This window comes from Petaurus breviceps, unplaced genomic scaffold (genome assembly GCF_028583685.1).
Source record: "Petaurus breviceps papuanus isolate PSGF00001 unplaced genomic scaffold, PetGlider_PUasm1.0 454, whole genome shotgun sequence".
Taxonomy (NCBI): domain Eukaryota; kingdom Metazoa; phylum Chordata; class Mammalia; order Diprotodontia; family Petauridae; genus Petaurus; species Petaurus breviceps.
In genome coordinates, this window is record NW_027186342.1 from 3,052,733 (window position 1) to 3,069,091 (window position 16,359).

At 49.5% G+C, this 16,359-nt stretch overlaps 1 protein-coding gene across 3 annotated transcripts in view; it reads right to left on the minus strand.

The window, feature by feature from the left end:
• Window positions 1–16,159, minus strand: part of ZNF385A (zinc finger protein 385A) — a 27,939-nt gene extending 11,780 nt beyond the window's left edge. For 2 of the 3 annotated variants that reach the window (XM_069101298.1, XM_069101296.1), the window contains exons 1-2: window positions 16,087–16,158; window positions 7,382–7,518 (exon numbers count right to left, since the gene is read on the minus strand). In XM_069101298.1, the coding sequence (XP_068957399.1) occupies window positions 7,382–7,518; window positions 16,087–16,096 (147 nt within the window). In that variant the 5' untranslated portion in view covers window positions 16,097–16,158. Of the gene's footprint in view, window positions 1–7,381; window positions 7,519–9,497; window positions 9,569–16,086 lie in introns of all 3 variants that reach the window. The other variant, XM_069101297.1, reaches the window with a different exon arrangement.
• Between the last annotated feature and the right edge of the window lie 200 nt (window positions 16,160–16,359).

Consider the following 16,359-nt stretch of genomic DNA (forward strand, 5'->3'; position numbering starts at 1 on the left):
GACACTGTCCTTTCTTCGTCTTTTCCCAACTACCCTCCCTCGACCTTTCTTGACCCAAAGCTGGCCCTGTCTAATTCTCTTTCTCTTCTCCAGGGTGACAGGACCTTCTTTTCAGGAGCTCCCCCATCTTACTCCCAGTTTCTGGGAAAGGTCTAGTTTAACTCTGTAAATGCCAGAATGGGGCAGGGGGTAGGGGGGGAGGTGGGGAGGGAAGGTTGAGTGATACCCACGTCATATAATTCTGTCCTGGGTATCTTCCTTCTTAGGAAACTGGAATAAATGTCAGCCTTGGTGTTAGAATGCCTGGGCCCAATTCTATCCACAGAGATGGAATGGTTCAGGCCAAGGTCAGGGGGACTTAAGTGACCTAGCTCCCAGTTCTGAATATTCCAAAGACCATCCCCACCCCTGAGCCTTTTCCTGAGATACAGGGTCCTTCTCAATGGGGGTTCCCAAAATATATTCCCCTAGATACTCTCAAAGATTAAAAATCAAAGTGTATTGTCTTCTTGAGAAGCTAGGGAGGAATAAATCAGGAAGAGCGCTATGTGTGTTTGGGTGGGGGGGGGGGAGGAAAGAAAGCAAGGAGGAACCAGAAAGGGAAATTGAGGAGGGGGGGTTGATTCTATTGCCTCTTATCTGATAAAGCCAGGTGCCCCTGTATTGATTTCTTCACCCTTTTCCCAGACCAAAACCCCCACAGAATTAAAAACAAACAGATCAGGAAAGAGGTTACGATAGGAAGGAAAGAGAGAAGGCCAGAGATCAGGGGCCTGGAGGAGAGGGACATCCAGATTTGAGATAAGGGAGGATGGGTGAGGGGCTTGTCTGAGAGAAGCAGGTGGAAGACTTGGAGGGGTAGGAAGGAATCCTGGGAGATGTAGAGGGCACAAAGAGGGCAGGTTTGGGGTGAGAATCTGGCATGGGAGAAAAGGAAGATGCAGTGGGCTCTGGAAGGCATAGGAATCTGCAGAAGGGTAGAGAATCTGGTGATGTGGTGGTGGCAGCAGCCTGAAGATCTGGAGTGCTCCAAAAGAGGTCTTGGGGGGACTGGTGGGGAATCCAGTGGGGGGGGGGCAGTTTGGGCGGGTTTTTTTGGGATGGGGGGTTCTGCGGGGGGGGTGGGGAGCGATTCAGGGCTGTGGGGGCCTGTGGGGGAACCAGGGGTTCAATGGATGGGAGAGGCAGCTTGCAGGGGAGGGGCAGGCGGGGGCTGCGGCAGCGGCGGGAGCCGAGGGGAGCGGAGGGGAGCGGGGGGTCCGGGGTCGCTTACCCTGCGGGACCCCGGGGGCCGCGACTCCATGGCCCGGGGTGGGAGGACCCGGGCGGAGGGGGGCCGGGCCGGGCCAGGGACGCGGCGCTCGCTGCCCGTGCGGCTCGGGGCTGTGCGGCCGGGCCGGCCGGGGTAGAGGGAGGCGGTACCGGCCGGGGACTGAGCTCCGCCTCGGAGGAGGGGCCGAAGGCGGACCCGGGCCGGGGGCGGGAACTGGGACCGCAGAAGTCCCGGACTAGGGGATGCAGGGTCCCATTCTCCTTCCAGATCTCAGCCAAAGAGGGGTCCACTGGAGGCGGACAGACCCAGGGACCTCCGCGCCCCGTGATAAGCACCCTTGTCTTGTCCGCTATCTGGCGTCGAGCCTCCTTGCACTGCACTCCCCTCTGACGTCCCTGTTTCCCATGCTCGAACCCTGCCCTTCATTCCTCACCACGATCATCCTCCCCATCCATTGTCTTGCCCTCACTTCCCTCTGGCACGGGGACGCAAGCCGCGGCTTTCCCTTAGGGGTCCCTTTGCTCTCCCCGGTTAAATTGGAGGAAACTAAGAGCAGCGCACCATCCTTCACCTGTAGGCGAGGAAGATGGAACGGAACTCAGGTATCCAGGTCCCCTGCCCCTCCCTGAGCCGCCCCCTGTCTGGTAGATCTGGGGGAGCCACGCCGCGGAAGACCTTAGACGCCGATCAGGCTAGGGCTCCCTTCTGGCTGGGTCTGAAGACTCAACCAAGCTTCTGGATCTGTGCAGGCGCTGCCCTCTGGCGGCCACGCGTGGCAGGGCGCGGGGCGGGGGCGGGAGACAGAACCAACAGAGGGTAACCTCAGATCACCTAAGACCTCTTTCCCTTCCCTAACTCCCATCTCCAGAACTGCACTCCGCCCATCTCCCCCTTTCCCCATACCTCGATCATCGTCTCCCTAACCTGTATTTTTGGATCTCATTTCATCCCCTCTTAAAGCAGAGACGGAGGGAAAGCAAGGTTAGGAATTGGAAGCTAGCTAGTGTTTGGGAAGGGCATGGAGTTAGGCAAGGGGTGTTAGCACACGGGCCTCTGTGAGCTGTAAAGGGAGAACTGGGTTGAGTCGGCCAGGGAAAATGAGCAGACAGATAGAAGGTGTAGTGGAGCGGTTCACAAACTTGTTGGTCTTAAAATGATTTAAAAACTGTTGAGGACCCTCCAAAGACGTTTGGTTTATGTGAATTTTATCCACTGATTATGTTAGAAATGAAAATGTCTTAGTATTGTTATGAAAGTGGCTGTGACCTCACCACATGGACCCCCTGAAACGGTCTCCAGACTGCTGTGGTAACAGAAAATATATTGGATTTGGGGGCAGAAGAACCGGAATTCAAACTCTAGCTCTGCAACTTATTAACCTGTGAAGGTAAGCTCCTTGAGGGCAGGGACTTGGATCTCAAATGCCAAGCATATAGGACAGATGGGCATAGAGACTGAACCTGTGGTTTCATAAATCTAGAGATCTCCCAGGTGAAGAAACTCCTTTTATCGATGCAGATCAACCCCTTCTCTGCAGAACCTAGAGTAGCCTAGAGAACTGGGAGTTTAAGTACTCTTGCCCAGGGTCATATGACCAGTAGAGCATGGGGGAAGGATTTGAACTCGGTTCTTCCTGGTTTCAAAGCCTGTTCTCTATTCACTACACCAAGCTGCCTCTGGCTGGTAGTAGGTGTTTAATAAATAATAAATTGTGTGACCTCTTTATGTGCCAATGACCTGGTAAGTCACTTCCTCTCTGTAGGTCTCTGTTTCCTGATCTGTGCCTTTCATCTCTAACCCAATACTAGTGTATTCTACTCAAGAGCTGACTACTATCTGAGGAGGAGCTGACAGGAAAGGGTAGGAAAATCCCTATTGTTAAAGAAACAGATCTTTCCTAACCAATGCTGCCCTCCCCTTCCCCTCCCCCATCCTCCCTGACTTCTCTGGGGCATCTGATACTGCGGACAATCCCCTCCTTCCTGAAACCCTCCCCTCCTTGTCTTCTTTGACCCTCCTCTCTTCTTCCACCAGCCCCAACCCCCCAGCTTCTCCTCTGTTTCCTCTTAGCTGGCTCTTTTTTCCTATTTCCATCTCCTGTTAAGTGGCCTGTTCTGGAAGGCTCACTCTCTATATGTTCCAGGCATTAACCTTTATGCAGTTTAAATCAATAATAGTTCATATGTCCATAGGTTTAATAGTTTACACAAGGGTGTCAAAATTAAACTGAAATGGGGGGCCACTAATCCCCATTTTAAAATTTATTATCTATGTTTTATTGTACTTTTATTTATATTTCCCAATTACATTTTAATCTTGTTCAGGCCACTCATGAGTGTTGTGACAGGCTACATGCTTGATGCTTCGGGTTTATATAACTTTTTTTTTTCACAATACTCTACGGAGCAGTGTTTGTATTCTTGTTCCCATTTTACAGATGCAAAACTGGGGATTGGAGATGTTAAATGACTTGTCCAGAGTAACAGAAACTATCAAACTTCAGAGCACAGATTTGCACTTAGGTCTCTCCTGGCTCCAAATCTGTTATTTATTCCATTAGGCATTTGTGACCAGTTGTAGTCTAATAACTAGCTCTTCTGACTTATGAAATAGTGGGAAAAGCTGAAGATCTGCTGTCTGAGGACCTAGGTTTGAATCCTGCCTCCCTTCTCGGCACAGGTGGGTACTACAGGTATGGAATATTCTATACACAGTATTCTCAGTCTTACTTGATTCATTGGTTGGTCAGAACTAAGTGAGATGTTTTTCTTTCTCTTTTTATTTCATTATTATTCCTTGTGATCAGAAAGGGATAGCTCTCCAGGGATGAGAAGAGAGAGAGGATTTAAAAACAAGATACATGTGGGTTTTGTTATTGTTATTGTTTTGGTTTTGTTCTCTCCCCCCCCCCCAAATTTTTTTTTTATTTTTTTCCTACAGTGTTTCTTTTCTTCTTTCATCCTTCCTTCCTTTCTTTCTTTCCTTCCTTCCTTCTTTCTTTCTTTTTTTCTTTTCTTTCTTTCTTTTCTTTTCTTTCTTCTGCTTTTTGGAGGGTGGAGGGCAGGGCAATTGGGTTTAAGTGACTTGCCCAAGGTCACAAGGCTATTAAGTGTTAGGTGTCTGAGTCTGGATTTGAACTCAGGTCCTCCTGATTCCAGGGTCACTGCTCTATTAACTGCACCACCTAGCTTCCCCAAGGACCTTAGCTTCTTAATCTGTAAAATGAGGGGTTTGGTCTAAATGAACTCCCAGCTACAGGTCTCATGATCTTTTGACTCCAGATTGAAAACATCACATGGCCTCTGTAGCACTGTCCTCAGTCCTGAACTTCTAATGGCCTTCTGGATCCTTTTTTATTTCTATGCCCTTTCAATGCCCCAAATTCAAGGTGCCTGAAACTAAGCACATCATCTCCCCCCCACCACCAATGTACCTACTTCCCAATTCCCCTTTTTCTGTTATTTTCACCCCCATTGTTCATTCAAGATGGAGACCAGTAATCAATCATCTTGAACACCTCCCTCTCTGTCACCTGAACAATTTAACTCTAATGAAGTACCAACTCTGTGCAAGACAGCATGCTAGGGGGTGGGGATACATAGATGAAATAAAACATAGCACTACCCTGAAGGAGTTGGTGAGTATTTATTAAGTGACTAAGCCCTTAACCAATGTTCTCTCATTTGATCTTCACAGCAACAACACTGGGAGGTAGGTGCTATCATTTATCCCCATTTTACACATGAGGAAACTGAGTCAGAGAGATTAAGTGACTTGCCTAGGGTCCCACAACTAGGAAATTGAGGCATAGTTTGAACTCAGATCTTCCTGACTCCAGACCCATCAATTGAAGCAGCCTCTAGTTGACACATACAATGATAAATGCATAAGTAAACTCCTTCTGCAATTGCCTTCACCAACTTTAATACACAAATATACAGGCTGTGGTTTCATCCACATAGAGAACTTATAATATGGGAACTCCTTCCAGAAACATACAAATGCAGATCTTAATAATAAGGCCAGGGGAATTGCCTGAGGCATAAAAAGGTTAAGTAACTTCAGTAGGGTCACACAGTGTCAACAGTCTGGGGATTTGAACCTATTACCCTGACATAAATAAATATCGTGCATATATGTACATACATATATGTGTAGTGTGCTTGCATGTGTGTGTGTAATGTGTATGTGTGTGTGTGTGTGTACTTATGGTTTTAGAGTTTCCTGAGGCCCTGGGGTTAATTAGGTGACCTGTCCTTGTTCTCCCAACTAATAATTCAATCCTGAACTCTAGCCATGCTTCCTAGACATCATGCACCTCACATTTCTAACCCTCTAGGGGTTACAAAGTACACAACAAGCAGTTTCACCTCATTTTGCAGATGAGAAAAAGAGCTCAGAGATAGAGGCTAAGTAATTTCTCATTGGTAACACAGCTGGTAAGTGCTGGGGAATCGAACCCAGGTCTTTTTGACTGTTTACACTATAGATCTCTGTGTAACAAAGAGAATACTGTAACACGTGAAAGTCTTGAACTTCAAGTGTTACAAGGTATTAGGGTTGAGTATCATTGGTTTAACACTTTGGCCACTCTGAGGGTGGGAATTTCAGGCCACAGCAGTCATGTTGGACATTTCAGCCCTACAGAATCTTGGGAACCAGAAGGGATTTAAAGGTCATATAGTTCGACTCTCTGGGTTTATGTAGCAGGAAGTAAAGACGCAGAGAAACATACGAGCTGGCATTGTACAGGGGGTCCCAAAAGTCTTAGATGTTTTCAAGCTAATTAAAGCTAGCGCTGTGTATTACATAACCAGACACCAAGGTAAAAAAAAATGTAAAAATGTAAAACCTCACCTTGTAGTCTGATCACCCATTTAAATTATAGTTCCTGTGGAACGGTTTCCTGTAATATGGTTGGCACCAACCTTAAGCTTTTTGTGAATCTCGATGTTGGGAGGGCCCTCAGAGGCTGTCTAGTCCAAATGATACTCAAATAAGAATCTCATCTCCCACCTCCTGGACCAGTGGTTATCCAGCCTTTGTTTGAAAGCCTTTCTCCTCTAGGAAGACTTCTCTGACTGCTCATGATTTCCCCTTTCCTTTGAACTTTTTCAGGACTTGTAGTCTGTATCACAAAATTTGGCTTGCAATTGGCTACTGTTTGCTGTTAATTACATGCTGGTGTTTGATTTAAGTTAACTGGATCTCTTTTACTAGATTATAAACTCCTTAAGGGCAATACCTGTTCTTATATCTCAAAACAAAAGGATCAGATGAGATATTGGCAAAAAATGAAAATAAAAAAAGAATTAGTACAGAGCCTTGCACACAGTAAGCTTTTTATAAATGCTTCTACCCTTCCCTTCTTTTTTTTTTTTAACTCTTTATACCCCTCCCAGTGCCCAGCACTAGGCTGGGTACATTGTAAGCTTCAAATAGTACTAATAAGTGTTGGATTTTAAATCCAGAGAACAGAATTCAAACCCCTCAAGTCCTATATGTATACTAGCTCTGTGCTCATGGGCAAATTACTTAACCTTCCTAAATCTGTTTTCCCATCTGTTAAATGGTGACAGTGATACCTTCCTCTCAGAGTTGTGAGGAAAGCATTCTGTATACCTTATAGTGCTAGAGAAAGGGGAATGACTATTTTTAATACAGAAAGGAGACCTGAGGAGAAATGGGCAGTGAAGGAAGGATATATGGTGGGCTCTGAAGGAGAGAGTGGGAAATGAGGTCTGAAGAATTAAGTGGGGGTGTCACATCTCCTCACTGAATTGTAAACTGCTTTAGGCTAGAGATACTATCGTTTATTTTTTGTATCTTTATTAAGTAGGTCTTTAATAAAAGTAGCACTGAATTGAGATTGAAGGGAAAGTATGCCTTGGTCTAAGAGGAAAGTGTGAATGAAAACTTGAGGGGGAGAAACAGGGATTAGAATGTGAGGAGAAGGGGTGGGATCTGAGGGCTGGCAAGAGTGGGAGGTGGGTGGTAAGGGGAGAGGAAAAGGTGGAGTTTGAAGAAAGAGAAGGGGGTTAGAGGTGGGGACTAAGGGAAGGGTGGGGAGGGGGGAGGGGTTGAGAGAGGGTGCAGGGCCATCCTTACCGTGCCGAAGTTGCTGAAGAGGCTCAGGGCGGGGGCTGGCTCCATTGGGAAGGGCAAGATCTGCTTGAGGTCGAGGGGGGGCTGCATGATGGGAGGCGGATGAAGCAGAGGGAGGGGCCCCGCTCGGCTCAGGCTTCCTGCAGCAGGGAGAAGGTAGGTTATAGGGGAAGGGGGGAGGTTGAGTGATGGCAGTTGTAGACTCTGCCCTCCCCATCTGCAGTTGCCTTGTCTCTCCTGTTCATCCACCCCCCCACCCCCACCCCTCCATACATGCTCCATGGGGCTTCAGCTATAAGTGTGCTATATATGGTGACAGAAACAGGGAGGGTGCAACTCTTTCTTTCCCCCCAGGGCTGGTTTCACTTCTCCCTTCTCCAGATCTCTCCCATCCCCCAAGATCTCTAAGCACTTTTCAGACCCAGAAAAAAAACCTCTGTGTTTGGTAATCGTGCGACCAAGATGTCCCTTATTCCAAGCTCTATCCTATAGGAATCTGGAACTTTTCCTCCTCCCTGAGGATCCCCAAGCCCTTAGCACCCCAAAGGCAGAAAAGTCATGGACTCTCACTGTCTGAAGGAACCTCCAAGGTCATCTAACTCAACCCCCACTCAAATCATGAATCCTAGTTACAACATCCTGACAAGTGGTCATTCCAAGCCTCTACTCGAGGACCTCCCATCATGAGAAACTCACTGCATCCCAAGGCAGCCCCTCCCCTCTGCCCCACTTTTCCAGGATCCTGATTGGCTGATTCTCTTGGCCAGGCTTGGAGGGGGGGAGGAGATGGGAGGACAGGAGAGGGAGGGTGTCAGGGGCAGGACCCAGGAAAAGGAAATTTGTCAGGCTTGGGGCCCTGGGGGAGGTGGGGGGACACTGGGAACAGTATCCTAGGGCAGTGGGCATGAGTTCCTACCAGGTATAAGAAAAGGGAGAAGCAGCCTGGAAGGGGGAACAAAAGAGAAATGAAAGAAGGTGCTAGCCCAGGTGACCCTTTCCTCCAGTGAAAGGGAGGAGGGATGGGATATGTGGGGATAGGAAGGGGGAGGGGGAGGTGACTCAGTCCTTCTCACTTTGGGAGAGCTCCAATTGTTGGGAAGTGTGTCCTTCCATGCAGCTGAAGGCTGATTGGATGCACCGTCTGCTCATTTCTCCACATCATGCCTTCTGAACTCAAGAAGAGCTAGTCTAACACCTTTTCCCTAATGACCTTCTTGTGGCACGATTCTGAGCCCCTTGGCCTCCAAATTAGCAATATATCCTTTCTAAGAACATTGCAGAACTGAATGCAATATTCCACGTGTGATGGGTTTGGAGTCAGCAGTCTAGAGTTTGAATCCTGACTCTGCTGATTTCGAGCACTGTGTCCTTAGGCAATTCATTTTACCTTTGGAGACCTTAGTTTCCTCATTTGTAAAACCAAGGCCTTGGACTCAGGGACCTTAAGGTCCCTTCCAGCTCAAGACTCTGTGATCTTCGAATCCTTCCCACTTGAAAAAAAAAGATGCAATCTGCCTAGGCAGAAGGCAGAAATATCTACTCTCTCATTTTGTACTTCTATTAAGAAAACTAATTAGGGAAAAAGATGGCTCGGATTCAGTCTACTGATCCAAAGGAGAACTGGAGGCTCAGATTTGGGGGGGGGCAATTGGGGTGCAGAGTCCCTCAGTAGCCCAGAAGAGCACTTAAGTAATAATGTCTAGGTGGCAGATCCCTGGGCCTAGTCAGGAAGACTTGAGTTCAAATGCATTCTTACACATTTCCTAGCTATGGGATCCTGGGCAAGCCTCAGTTCTCTCAACTGTGAAATGGGGATAATAATAGCACTCACCTGCCAGGGTTGTTATGAGGTTCAAATATTTATAAAGCACTTAGTATAACGTCTATCATGTGGTAAGCACTTAAGAAACTCATGTTCCTTTCCCCCTTCCCCCATCACAAAGCTTAACTAATAATTGACATTACTCTAAAATCATACAAAATCAGGAAGACAAGGTTCAGAGAAGGGTGTGTAAATAACATCTGGGTCCTTACCCCACATGTAAACCTTCCTTCAGCTTCTGTTCCCCCCCTCCCTTTCTCCTCCCTTCCCCCCAATCCCATTTGAGTTCTCTCTCACCCAGGCATCTCCTGCTTCTCTTTTGAAGGAGGAAGCAAGTCCAGGGCAATCAGAATGGGGAATGCCTAAGTCTGAACCAAAGGAGGAAATGAAAATCCCAGCCCTCCCAAACCTTGCCCCTCCACCCCAAACCAGCCTATCAAAAGAGCCCAACTGAGGCCCACCAAGGCAGCTATGCTGGGGAGATCTGCAGGGCCTCCATCTGACCTGCACTGCCCGGCTTGGGGGAGCTCCAGGGCATTTACCAGCTCACCGACCACCCCCACCTGCTTTTTCCCGGGAACAAATGTAGAATCGGGAGATTGAGGGCCTGGCTCCTGTCCCTCTCCCTTTCAAAGGAGGAAAGGGTCGCCTGGGTCCTTTTTAAACTCCTCCTTTACTCCCTCTTCCAGGCTTCTCCTTTTTCTCATACCTGGTGGAATTCATGCCCACTGCCCCAGGGCACTGCCCCCCCTACTCCCAGGGCTCCAGGCCTGACAAATTCCCTTTTCCTGGGTCCTGCCCCTGACACCCTCCCTCTGCTATCCCCCCACCCCCCCAAGCCTGGCCAAGGGAATCAGCCAATCAGGATCCTGGAAAAGTGGGGCAGAGGGGAGGGCGGGGGAGCAGGGATTAGGGGAAGCAGAGGAGAGAGGGAGGGGGTGGGGGAGGACTCAGGCATAGCTCAGGGTAGGGGGAGTTTGTCCCTGGGGTCCTGGGGCATCTATCTCCTCCACTCTGAGTTAGGATTGTTTGGTCAGGATGCCTGCCTGAGTCGTCGTGCTCCGTCTCGGAGGTGCAGAAGGGAACAGGGGGCTACTAGAGGCTGGGGTCGGGCTTAGGGAGGGGGCTGAAAGTGGATGCTTGGGATATTTGAGTTCTTTAGATCAGCAGCTAGGGATCGAACACTTGTTCTATGCCCTTGGCTACCTCGATCTAAAGAGAGGAGAAAAAAGAAAGAGATGGGAGAGCTCAGTGATTGGGGGAAAGGCTGGAGGGAGGGAGAGAATTTGGGACTCAAAATATTTTTAATGTTTAAAATAAATAATATTTTTAAACGAAAGAGATGGGAATGGATACAGGGAAAGATATTGACAGAGACTGGAGAAATGGTGACAGAAGAAGACTGAGAGGGAAAATGAGAGAGGTTAAGACCAGACAGTGGGACATGAGGGCCCTTCGGTCATTTCCTCTCCCTAGTTTTGCTCTCTGGCCCTCCTCCTCCCCCTCCCCCTTATCCCTTGGTACACCAGGCCTGGGCAGCATTAACTAGCCCAGAGTGGCAGCAAGGAATGGTGCTAGAAACCCGAGCTCTCCCAGAGCCCCCGGCACCCTCCCTTTCCACCCTCTTCCCACCACAGATGGCTGGAAGCTATCATTTCTACTCCTCCCTCTCAACACACACGGGAACTGGAGGCTCGTCTTGGCCACCGTGCCCATTGCCCTGACTTGAATGCAGTTCTCTGGGTTATTCATCCTCCCTCCAACCCCCCATTCCTAGAACAAGGCAGGGAAGAGCTGCAAACCTGCACCCACCCCCACCCCACCCCCTCACAGCAGGGGCTTGAGCCCTGAGCTTTCGATCTCCCACCAGTCTTGGGGAGAAGGGGAGGGGATGCTTTCTGAGTGTCTGAGTGCTCATTGCTTTCTGGTACCTAGCCAACACCATTTACCCTTTCTTCCCAGATTGCACCTGTGCCATGATGTGTTTGTGTGGGATAGGGGCAGGGTGAGGTGTGTGGTGCCGGGTTAGGGGGTGAGTAGAGACAGAGAGAGAAACATCTCGGAAAGAGCATTTGGACTTGACATCATGGGACCTGGTCTCTGATACAAGCTGGGGGATTATCTAATAACTGTCATTTAACCTCTTCAAGCCCCAGTTTCTTCCTCTGAAAAGAGAGGGAATGATAATACCTGGTTTCCTCTCGGCTAGGATTTGTGAGGAAAGCACTGGACTGGCCATGCTATAGAAATTCCAGCTATTCTAAATAAAGAGAGGTGGGGCAGGGATGCTTGGCCCCATTTTCCAAGATGACTCGATTTGGGATAATGGAGGTGGAAGGGGACTGGGAGATCTCTAGACTCTAGTTCCACTCCTCAGTTTACAAATGGCGAAACTGAGTCCCCAGGAGGCTAGGTGCCCAAGGTTACAAGGATTCAGAACCAGGTCCTGTTGCTCTAAAACTGATATTCTTTCTACCATTCCAGGACATTCTTCTTTGAGCCTGCTCCAAGCAGGACCCCCAGGTTTGGCTGGGGGATGGGGCCAATGAAAGACCCTCTTTCCTGGGGACGTAGGACTGTTTCTCCTTTTCACAAGGGCACTGGGGGAAGGGAGGAAGCAAATCCAAGGTTGATTTTGAGGAAGGTCCCCCACCTAGTAAGAGTTTAAATAATGTTTGTTGGATTTAATTGGATGGGTTGGATTAGATGAGTCTGAGAGAGGAGGGAGGAAAACGAGATAGGGAACCCAGGCATCCTGGTGTCCAGCTGAGAGGAAGGTTTGGGTTTTTGTAGGTGGATGGGGTTTTACAGCTAAAGGGAGGGACTGGATCAAGGCTGGGGCAAGGTAGAGACGCTCATTTGAGTAATTACCCTCAGGCAGAGAGAGCCCTGCCCTCTTTGAAGAGGGAGGTAGGTAGTGCACTGGATAGCACTCAGTGTCTGGAGTCAGGAAGACTCATCTTCCTGAGTCCCAATCTAGCCTCAGAGACTTACTCTCTGTGTGACCCTGGGCAAGTCATTTAACCCATTTGCCTCAGTTTCCTCATCTGTAAAATAAGTTGGAGAAGGAAATGGCAAGCCACTCCATTATCTTTGCTAAGAAAACTCCAAATGGGCCCATGAAGTCAGACACAACACAACAAGGGCTTGTAAAAACTAAATCTATCAATAGTCTAATCCCGGAGGTAAAAAATCTCAGATTTTTTTTAGATATCTGTCTTCATTCCCAACCTTACTGCTACATTTTAATTTAGTTTCATTTCTACTTCTAGCCTCAAGATGCATTTGGCCCTCCTCATCCCATCTTCATCTTGAGTCTGATTCTCAAGGACCTGTTTGTTCTTGTTGAAACCCACCCCTCAGCACCTCTCAGCTAGGAACTCAGGAATTTCTAGACCCAGTTACTAAGGCCCTATCCCTTATCAACTTCCTCCTCCTCTAGACACAGCCCCCAGCCCTGGGTCAGGTCCACTCATTCCAACTGAGAAAAAGTGGGCTAGTGCAAAGTCTTGGGTGGGGAGGGGTGGGAAAGAGGAAAAACCTAGTGGCCATGTGGGCACCAAAAGCCAGAGATAATTGGAATAAAGAGGGAATTAGGTACAGTTAGGCTCAGGTTAGAGTTCAAGATGAGATTAGGATCAGAGGGAGGAACTGAGAGGTTAATTTTAAGGGTGGGGGTGGAGCCCAAACCAGGGAGAAGCAGAGGAAATACTGAGATCAGAACATTGGAGTTAGGGTCAAAGAAGGAGCAGAGGACAGAGTCAGGTACAAGGGGTGAAGGTAGAGGTTGAGGTCAAGGTCAAAGGCTTTAGGCAAGAATAATATTCTAGTTGCTTCAACAAATATACATAAAGCCTGCTATATACAAAACCAGTCAGATAGGCCCTGGGGTTTAAAAAAATAAAAAAGATTAACATCAAGGTGTTTATATTCTGATAGTGGGGAAAGCCATGGGCCCAAATAAGCATGAACTAAGGGAAAATGTGAAAAATGCTAAGAGAAATTTCAGGAAGAAGAAATCACCTTTTACTAGAGGAAAGGAAAAGGTAAGGGGAGAAGAGTCAGAGGATCCTTTCAAGAAAGACTTCACGGAAGAAATAGCATCTGAATTGGGCCTGAAGGAAGAAAGAGACTTGGAAAGATGAAGGGAGGTGAGTTTGGTGGGGGTAGCCCCCAGTAACCCTGGAGACCTAAGAGGGAAGACCCCTGAGGGGACAGTTACCTCTGAAGAGGCTTGGCAATAGGTGGGGTAAGTGTGGGGGCTCAGGTCTAGGATGGAGGTCCTAGGGGATTTGAACTCCTTTCCTACTCCCTGTCCCCAAGTTTTCTTATTCCTACCAAAGGAATATGAGTGTATGGAGGGGGAGGGGGAATGGCAAATTCTTGGGTCATTCTTTGTCTTAGTTCCAGAGCAACCTCTCCTTTTCCTCAGTTTCCCTTTTCCAGGAAGGAGTCAGGAAGAACTAGAAAATGCTTTGAAGTCAGAGATGAAAGGGATAGGGGGATGATTATGTGCAACTATTTAAACCATCATCTGTAATAACAGCTCCCTTCTCCCTTCCCTGCTACACACATACACACACCCTGGGGGTAGGGAGATGGGGAGTGGGGGAGGAATGGCCATGGGTTTTAGAGTCCTATGGGGCGAAAGGAGAATCAGGCTTAAACAGTGCAGAAGGGCAGAGGGGCCTCTGGACCCCTTCTGTCAGGGCATTAGAATTCAAGAGCTGTCAAAGATCTTAATTTGTAGGTTAGAATTAGAAACTGTACCCCAGACTTAGAGTCTCTAGCTCTATCAGAACAAAACTCGAATTCAGCCCCACCATAACCAAACCGATTCGGAATCTAGAGCCCAGAATATAGGCTTTAGATTATAGAGCCTAAAGCTCACGTTTTGGGGTTTCTCTCTCTCCCCTCTTTTCTTCCTGGCAGGTGTGGCAGCCTTACCCCACTCCTCTTCTTCCCTCCCTCTTTTTCCCACTGTTGTTATGTTTGGCACAGGGTAAGGGGTTATTATGGTGTCTTCCTGGGAGATGTGAGGACAGGGAGCTCTGAGGAAATCTGGACCCAAGCTACTGCCCCAGGTTTTATGCCATTCTTGAGCCTGGGTACCTCTCCCTGAGCTCCATTGGGCATCAGGAAAAGAATAACTTCAACCAATTTATCTTGGACCTGAATTTTGCTGTCACTGAGTCCCTGGGCCCCCAGAGTAGTCAAGGGTGTGTGGGGTCACATAGGCCTGAGGAATGCTGAGCCTCTGGGCTGGAGGCCTAAGCTTTGGGGAAAGGGGTACTACCAGGAAGATGAGGAATTTCAGGACTGCTGTCTATGACAGTCCCTCCTTTCTCCACTAATGGAGTCCACAGAGAAGAGGAAAGGAGAGACAAGGTGAGAAATGGAGAGAGATATGGGAGATGGAAAAGGAAAGGTAGATGATGGATCATAAGAGAGAAACGGAAGAGGAAAATGACAGAGGGGGAGAGACAAGGGAGAGATGTAGGCAGAACAAGAGGGATTGAAGGAAAGAGAAATAGAGTGGGTTAGAGGAAGAGAAAGACAGGTTGGGAAGGAGGAGAGAAGGAAAAAAGAGCCAGGGAGGAAAGAAGGAAGAGGCAAGGTTGCCGCTAGAGAGGAAGGCAGCTGTTAGGCCTGGAGTAAAGAGTCCAGGTGTCGTCAAGGTAGGGGGTAGGTTAGGGAGTGAGAGTTACAGGTGGTTGGGGTGGGTGTGGGGGGCTGTATGCTTTCCTAAAAGGGGTCAGAAAACAGCCTGGTCAGGGTGAGATCAGAGGTCAGAGCGGGGCCTTGGGGAATTTAGAGGAAAGTAACAGAGTGAAACAAAGTCAGAAACGAGATAAAGAGGACCAAGATTGAGCCAGGCTCCCACCCCACCCCCATCCCCCAGGGCTCCTTTCGATGTAGGTCATCTGGGATGGGGATGTTGTTGGCTATGGGGCTGTCAGAGGCCAGACAGAATCCCCTCCCCCTCCCTCTGCCCACTCCCCCTCAAAGCCTGGATTCCCCCAGCCCTGGGCAGCACTGTAGGAAGAGGAGGAGGAGAAGGGGGGGTGGGGAGGGTACAGGTTCCCATCGAATGGAACTGGGAGTGAGTGGGGCAGGTTCCAGCCTGTAGGACCAGGACGGTTGCTGAGACAGGAGCAGAGACAGGATCTGAGCCGCCCAGGCCTTTGGGATAGGCAGCTCCCCACCCCTCCTCCCATTCCCTACAGCCCTACCCCACAAAACCCTCCGAGCCCTGGTGACCCCTTTCCCAGCCCTTGCCCCCTCGAAGCACCCAGACCCCAGGCCCCATTACTCTTACTCCCTACTCCCCCCCCCAGTCCCTCTTCCCTTACTATATCCATAGTCTTCCCAGCCTCGATTTTCTACTCTACCCCAACCCAATTTCCTCTTTTCCCCACTCTGCCCTGTCTCCATTAGGTCCAAACTGCACCCCCCCCACTCCCCTTCTAATTTCCCTTAATTTACCCTAGCTCCCACCCTCCTCCTTTCCTCCTCTACTGTGGCTCAGGCGGGTGTGGATGTGGGTTGGAGAGGTGGTAGTGGCGGTGCAATTCTCTTAATCGCCCCCCCCAATAATCCCCCTCCTCAATCCCCGACGCCTTAATAGAATATTCATGAGTCTCATGAATATGCAGCACATTCATTAGAGGACTCTAGTCCTCCCCTACCCCCATCTCCTCTAGTAGTGAACGTTAGGGAGAAAGGGGACTCTTGGGGGGGGCACAGATGTGGAGCCAGATGTGGGGGGAGGGGGAGCCAGGCTCTGACAGGGGACTGCTGTCACCGCGAAGCCCAGGATTGAGGGGAGCGGAGATCCAGAGGGGACCCCAGGGGTCCGGAGACTGGAGCTACGGAGGCCACTCACCGAGGATCATGCTGGGGACCCAGGCGTTCGGGGCTCCGCGCGGCTCCGTCCCGGGGGCCGATCTGGCGGGGTTGGGGGGGGGGAGGAGGAGCCAGGGGAGGAGCTGGTGGCTGGGCCAGGGCGGAGCGGGGGCGGGGCCGGGGCTGAGAGCAGGTGAGGAAGGGAGGGAGGAAAGCAAGGAGGGGGAGGGGGCCGGGACGTGGGAGGCCGGCCGGGGAGGAGGCGCTCTGTAGGAGAGGGCTGCACCTCTCCCTATCCATCTCTCCGAGCGAC